This window comes from Apteryx rowi, unplaced genomic scaffold (genome assembly GCF_003343035.1).
Source record: "Apteryx rowi isolate R43461 unplaced genomic scaffold, aptRow1 scaffold_574, whole genome shotgun sequence".
NCBI lineage: Eukaryota > Metazoa > Chordata > Aves > Apterygiformes > Apterygidae > Apteryx > Apteryx rowi.
In genome coordinates, this window is record NW_020450843.1 from 300,882 (window position 1) to 307,623 (window position 6,742).

Here is a 6,742-nt window from a genome sequence, read left to right on the forward strand (position 1 = left end):
GCTGAAGTGTTTTGTTCTGAATCAGTAATGTCACCTCTCAGGAAAAGAGAAAGTGTTCACAAAAGGCAGTTAACTGTCACTTAGATCTTGGCATTAAATAGATTAAATACTTTTGAATTTACCTATTATTCCAAGTCTAATAGTTGAAGAAACATCTAAACTTATACTATGCAGTTAAAGAGATGTCAGTGTATGAGCACTTGGGGATTTATTTAAAGGTCTAGTCTCCACTTTCAGAACTATACCCAGGCAAAGTATCAGCAGTGTTGTACAGTAATAGCATCTGTTCCACTTGCTGACCCACAACTGGATGATTTGTTGCTGCTTTGTTCTAATACACATGAATGTGAAGATAGTGTGCCTGCCAGGCTTGTGAGATAACGGGGTAAAAATGGTCAAGGATAAAATGACCTGAGATGCGTGTTGTAATGAATAGAGAAGTGTACTTTGCTAGACTGTATATTTCAAACTTTAATAGTAGCCTTTCATGTATAGTCAACAAAAAAAACTAGAAGGGAGATATGAAGGGCAACATGGAGGTTGGCTTCAATTTGTCTTCTCAGAAGAGCTGAGTTCTGGTTAGGCTATAATTAGGGATGAAGTTAGGAGTAGCCAGAACCTGCTATGAGGACAGAAATGCCCAGCAGACGAGACCTCTGATTACAGTACAAACAACCTGAAATTCTAGAGGACAAAGTCTGAGCAGACTTGTTTGTCCTAGGAAAACATGACCACCTGATCATAATGGGCTGCTTGAAGGTTTCCAGAAATAGTGACATTTAAACATACTGCAGCTTATATGAGCAAGTCCCCTAAATGAATGTTTGCACATCAGAAATTCCTTTAAGGTGCCAACAACTGAAGTAATGGACAGGATACAACATATCAAGAATGAAAAATTGCTCAACTGGACTGTACCTCATGAATTTTGGCATGACACTTTGTCCTGGTTACCCAAAAACAAATGGATTAGTAAAAGAGCCCGTGTAGTGAAGAACCTGCTGTGGGGGTAGGGGGAAACACATCTAACTAATATTAGAGAAACAGCTCTGCCTGGAGGCTTAGTTTTTCATAGAAGCAACTGAGGTTTTGTTAACAGCAAAGGCTCTGGTTAAAATTTGTCATCCATGCCGTGCTAAAAGTCTTGCTTTGTGTGTGAACACAGGAAGACATGCACACATGAACTAATTGCTGTTCCTGAATTCCAGAAGGCCAGCAAAGCCTATTTTTCCCCCATTGCTTCTGTAAAAACATAAGTGTGTCTGTGCCTGATGGGAAACAGTAAAAACATTACCTAGTCATCTTTGATTTTTTAATAAATAAAACCATTCCTTGCAGAAAAGTTGTAAATCTGTGGCTGGTAGATAATTACCTTGGTTCTGACATCTTCCTCGAAAAGAGTTCCTAAAGTACTACCCAAAATATGGATTTCCTGTTGACTAGGAATTTTCTAGGAGAAGGAAGTTGAAGATTCTCTATGGCAGATCACACCCACTTCCCCAAAGCAGAAGCTGAGCTTGCTCAACCCATTAATTAACATTTCTGCTCCATAGGCAGAATCTGCATCTTGGAGCCTGCAGAGCCCACAAGCCAGCTGTGCTGTGATGGCAGCTGAGATTTGTGGTTTGCATATAACTGTGGAGGTGCCCCCACAGCCTTGTGTGGAGTTTGGGGCCATGGTGCTTCAGTTTACTTTCTATCCCACTTCCCTGTCCCCCGCATCCTTGTTGTGGCTGGTTTGCTTGGCAAGAAGCACTGAGGCAGGTGCAAGTATGAGGCAATCCTGTGCAGGCCCCTTGGAGCTGTTACAAGCTATCCTGGACTCTCTTTGCTCCTGCCATGTTTGCAGATCTAACCCAAGGCCACAGCTGTGTGGTGCTCAGCTCTGCTACTCTGGGCATGTTCTCCCTGACTGAAGTGCAGGCTGTGCCTGACCTGAAGCTGCCTCAGTTGTGTTTCTAGAGCTGCTAGAGTATGCTTGTGTGCAGACTTCCCCTCTGCTTGTGAGGAAAGCTGGAAAATAGGCTTACATGCTCCATGTAGACAGGTGGGTGATTGTTCTTGGGTAGCTTCGTAGATCCTGACTGCAGGGCTGCTCCACGGTGCTGAACCTGAGCCAAAAGGCAGTCACAGATTCCAGTGTGGCCTATGGAAATGTGGTTGGAAAATACCCACTAGAGGATGGCAGGGTAGACTGTGTAAAACAAGCAGGAATAGGAAGGCTACACGGCACAAAGAAGAGTGTCTTCAGAGGAACCTTTCACAAAGGGGGGAAAAAAATAAAGCCTTACAGCTGAGTGTTGTACCACAGTGCCACCCAGTTCCAGGCCAGAAAAGAGCTGGAAAATTTGGGGGCTACAGGGAGTGAAACTATTTATCAAGCTACCTAGGTTCTTAGAAGAGCAAAAAAAGATGAACATGAGAGGATGTTCCTGGACATGGTGAACAAATTCTTGTTGAGGGGAGAGCAGGGGGCAATAGGGTAGACTTTACAGCTAGAAGCAATTGTCTGTTTTTCTATTGTAATGTCTTGGCTAAACAGCATGGTTCCAGTGAACTTCTTCAAACCAAATTTCAGGCCCATTCACCCCCTCAGCTGCTTTCAGAACTGGCTTTTCCTGGCTGTGTCCTCCTGTTTTTCCTCCTCTAGCAAAACTGCTTGCAAAAGTTCCTGGTTCATCAGTCTCTCAAAGCAGTTTACAGCTGTGCTTGAGACTTCCTTTCTCCACTAGCGGTGCAGTGGCTGGCACCTCTTCCGCTTTAGCGTGGGGGGCCATAACCCTTCCTGTTCAGTCTCAGCACCTTCACTGGGTCCAGCTATTTATAGATCYTGCCATCCCTTCCTCCCCCTTTTGTTTCCTTTGTATCCTACTAGCTGGAATTCTTCTCACAGGTCCTGTACTCTCTCCCTTTGCCTTCCCTACCGTTTACCATTTCTCTTCCCCAGTCTCTATTGTTCCTGCTTTCAGTGGCAAGCTGGCACCAAAATAATCCCTGCCCCCAGCTGTGATCACAATGGCCCTTTCTCTCAACTTTTCCTCCACGCTCCCCCGCACAAGTACAGTCCAACCAGCTCCTAAAGAATGCTACGTCCACAATCCTATCTATGTTCACCTCACTGGTGGCCCTGCACCCCCTGCACCCATTGTGGCCACCTGCAGAGTTGAAGCACTACTACCTATTCACTCTCATCTCAAATCTCTCATAATAACCTGTTTGACAGTGGTGCCTGCACTCTGTGATTGAACATTTTCAAGATTTTCGCTCAAACAACAGGTTTCTCATCTTTCCTTGCTTACCTTGTCCTTCCATTAGCACTGCCTGTCCCGCTTTCAAGGGTCACTGCCTACTGCTTTAGGTATGCTCCCTACTCTTCTTGGGGGAGCTGCAGCAACTAGTCCCTGGACTAGAGGGGTTCAGCTTAGAAAACTCCTGAGAGTGAGGTGATCTGCAGGAAACACAAAAATTACATGTCCACTGGAAAACTTGGAGGAGCTATGTCTGATAGGAGGAGAGCCCTGCTGGCTCACACCTCAAGCAACTTAGTGCCTGTGCTGGGGACTGCCCTTGAAGAAGGCAGTGCCCAGGGACTCAAGAAGCTCCAGAACAGCCCTATTGATCTGGTCTGAAAAAGGAGATATTTCCCTCACTATAGTATCGCCATCTTCCCCTTCTCCACTTCCCCTTTTTTCCCACACAGGTCACTTGATTTTTGGCTTATTTAATTCCAAATTTAAAATGCTTCTGTAAAGAGAAGCTCAAAACCACAGAAAGCTCCAAATCTCTATAAACTCCCATGCGGTCTGTCCCAGGGCTGCAGCTGAGCCAACCCTGACACCCAAGACCAAGATGAACTATAATTCTCAAAGGCAGTACCTTTTCTTCAGGGAGTTCGACCTCCTGCTTGACTTCAGTGTCTATGAAGGAAATGAGCACCTTTGCTGGCTACTGATTTGGCCTCTTGAACATCTGAGAGGATGGTGTCCTCTGGACCTTTGGTGGGAGAGTTAGCACTGCTGCCATTTCCATTTCTACCTACCATGTTAGCTAGGATGGCAGTGATATCTGCTGGTGAATCAGCCTTGCTGGCCTCAGCTGCTGCTGTGCTGGGATTCACAGCTTTCAAGGATCTAAGGGGGTTCTTCCTCCCTGGATGACTTCTGTGTGGGAGAAAACTGTAGGTCATTCCCAGTACAGTAAGTCCAGCATGAATAAATACACGATCACACATCAAATGGCACATCTTTGGGTGAGCAGGTACAGAAGCGACTCCTCTTGTGGCAGCCAAAAGAGCTGGCTCAAGCAGGAGCAGAGCCCTAGCTGTATTGGCCCTCCTGCTCTTCTCCACTGAGCCCAGAGCCACCCTCCTGCCTTTATTCTGCTGTCCCAAGCCCTGCGAGCTGCCAGAGGAGCGAGGCTGCAGCATGGGAGACAGAGCAGCACTTTCATTCTGCTTCCCCAGCTTCCTCCAGCACTGCACCCTYGCTGGTGGAAAAAGGATTTTGTTCATGCTGAGAGAGCTCAGTGCCTGCTCGCTGCCCAGTCTCTCCACCTGGCTTCCACATGCTGTGATGAGCGCTACTTGAAAGCCATTTCGCATCTTTCTTGTTATTCATAAGTGTTTAGGAGGCCAGAGCTGGCTCAGGATCTGCTGTCACAGCAGTCAGGAGGAAGGAGGCAGATGTCAGACGTGATGTAGATTGACATGGAGGCCAGGGGCCAAAGAGCAGACTACCAGCTTGGAGCTCAGAAACTCAGCAGCAAAGCACATGAGATGCAAAAGAAACAGATGCAGGAAATGGCAAGAACTGCGCAGTGACAGCACTCACTCGCAGGGAACAGTCAGCAGCAGGAAGTCTTTCCTGTACTGACAAAGGCAACAAAAAGAAGCCGACTATTTCTCATACCAGCAGCATGCTCTTCCTGCTGCTTTTATGGAAAACTGTTGGATAGGATCAGCAGCTTTGCCAGGACTTGGAGCAATCAGCATGGGCTGGAAGGCCTGCAAGGGACCCAGCTGAGGTAGAGAGGCTTGAGTAACCCTGCTGTAGCAAGTGCTTCTTCCTAGGACATAGCATGGTGAGCATAAACTGTGTGCCCCCACAGAGGACAGGAGCCTGCACTAACACCTGCTGGTGTCTTCTGGCACAGATATGCAGAGACAAAGCATGGCACTGAACCCTCTGATCTCCGAGGCTGCCTTGGCTCCTCCTGGGCATGCACCATTTCCCTCTCACAAGCCCTGTTTGTTAGCAACATCAGCACCTAACCACTGCGCAGCATCTCCATCACACACTCAGCATGGACCTGGTCAGAATAAACCCAGCAGAGTAGAGGGCCAACACCAGGCCACAGCACAACAGACAGTGCCAAGGCAGGAGCAAGCAATTTTGGGTGAGACTGCTTCAGCCAGCATGAGCAATACCATTCCCAATGCACAGTCACTGCCTGAACCCACTCCTCTCCACAGTGAGAAGCAGCTTAGGAAGCCTCCACCCTGCCACCACGCACTCCCTTTCTGTCCCTCCATCCAGCTTTGGCTCTGCTGGTGTGACTGCAAGGACAGCTGTCCCATGGATGGGATCAGGGAACTTGGTTAAAAATAGCCAGGAGAAAAAGCTACTAGTAACTTTTACCTGAACTGATTCCCCAGTACAGTTTCTGTATAGTCCCAGAAACAGGTATACAGGAACAACTGTAGTGGCAGTGTAAGAGCAACAGACACCAGGGGCTACTTAAGGCAGGACTGCTGCCAGGAACACGCCCTGCCAGACTGGATCAGGCCCAGGACTTCACTGCCCAGCTCAGGAACTTGTCTCTGAGTAGCTGCAATCAGATGTGTCAGCCAGAAGCCTCTCATCTTCCTACTGCAGGGCAATCTGTCTCCCAAATCAAGTCTTGCTCTGAGCACTGTAGTTAGAGCTTCACTGATTCCCAGAACAGGAGACTTAATACCCCTGCTAAACCTGGTTTTGTGGGATTTATTTTTGTCCAACAACTCCAGCTGTTCCTGACTGCACCTACGCATCCCAAGACTGTGAATCTTGCTGTGATCAGGGGTCCTGTGTTGCCCTGGCAGTGAGTACTCAGGGATACCTTACACATCTGCGGAAAAGCCTTTTCTTCCACTAGTTTCCCCTTCCAGCCCACTGAAAGCTGTCTTGGCCAGGCACTAGGACATCTAACTGCTGCCTTCTGCGAGCAGCCGGTGCTGCGGGGCCGCCTCCTTCGGCCGGAGCAGCGCAGCAGCCCCAAGAGCGCCCGCTCCCCGCGCGCCCGCGGAGGCCGGGCCCTGGCGTGCCCCCGCCCCGCCGGGCGGCCCCGCCTTGGCGATGGGAAGCCGCGGCCCGGCCCGGTGGCGGCGCGGGCCTGGGGCGCCGTCCCGGCCCCTGTCGCGCCCGCTGGGCCCCGGCTGTCATGGCGGTGGGGTAGGTGCGGGCTGATCCTAGCGGGGACCCGTCCGCGGGCCGGTTTGGGCTCAGCCGGGACCCGTACTCAGGTCCGCCCCCTCCCGCCGCACCTGTTGGGSCCGGCCGGGACCCGTCGCCGCAGTGGCTTCTGGGAAGGAGGAATCATGGCGGCGGAGCCGAGCAAAATGGAGATCCAGACTCTCTTCAAGCGGCTCCGGGCGGCGCCGGCGAACAAGGTAGCGGGGCGGTGCCGAGCGGCCTCGCCCTGTGCCGTGCCGTGCCGTGCCGTGCCGTGCCGTGCCGTGCCGTGCCGAGCCGAGCCGAGCGGGACG

General features: G+C 50.1%; 1 protein-coding gene across 2 annotated transcripts in view; it reads left to right on the forward strand.

Annotated features, from left to right (window-relative positions):
• The first annotated feature begins 6,355 nt into the window (after positions 1 to 6,355).
• ARFGAP2 (ADP ribosylation factor GTPase activating protein 2) overlaps positions 6,356 to 6,742 on the forward strand; it is a 10,161-nt gene continuing 9,774 nt past the window's right edge. For both annotated transcript variants that reach the window (XM_026082395.1, XM_026082396.1), the window contains exon 1: positions 6,356 to 6,646. In XM_026082395.1, the coding sequence (XP_025938180.1) occupies positions 6,575 to 6,646 (72 nt within the window). In that variant the 5' untranslated portion in view covers positions 6,356 to 6,574. The remainder of the gene's footprint in view (positions 6,647 to 6,742) is intronic.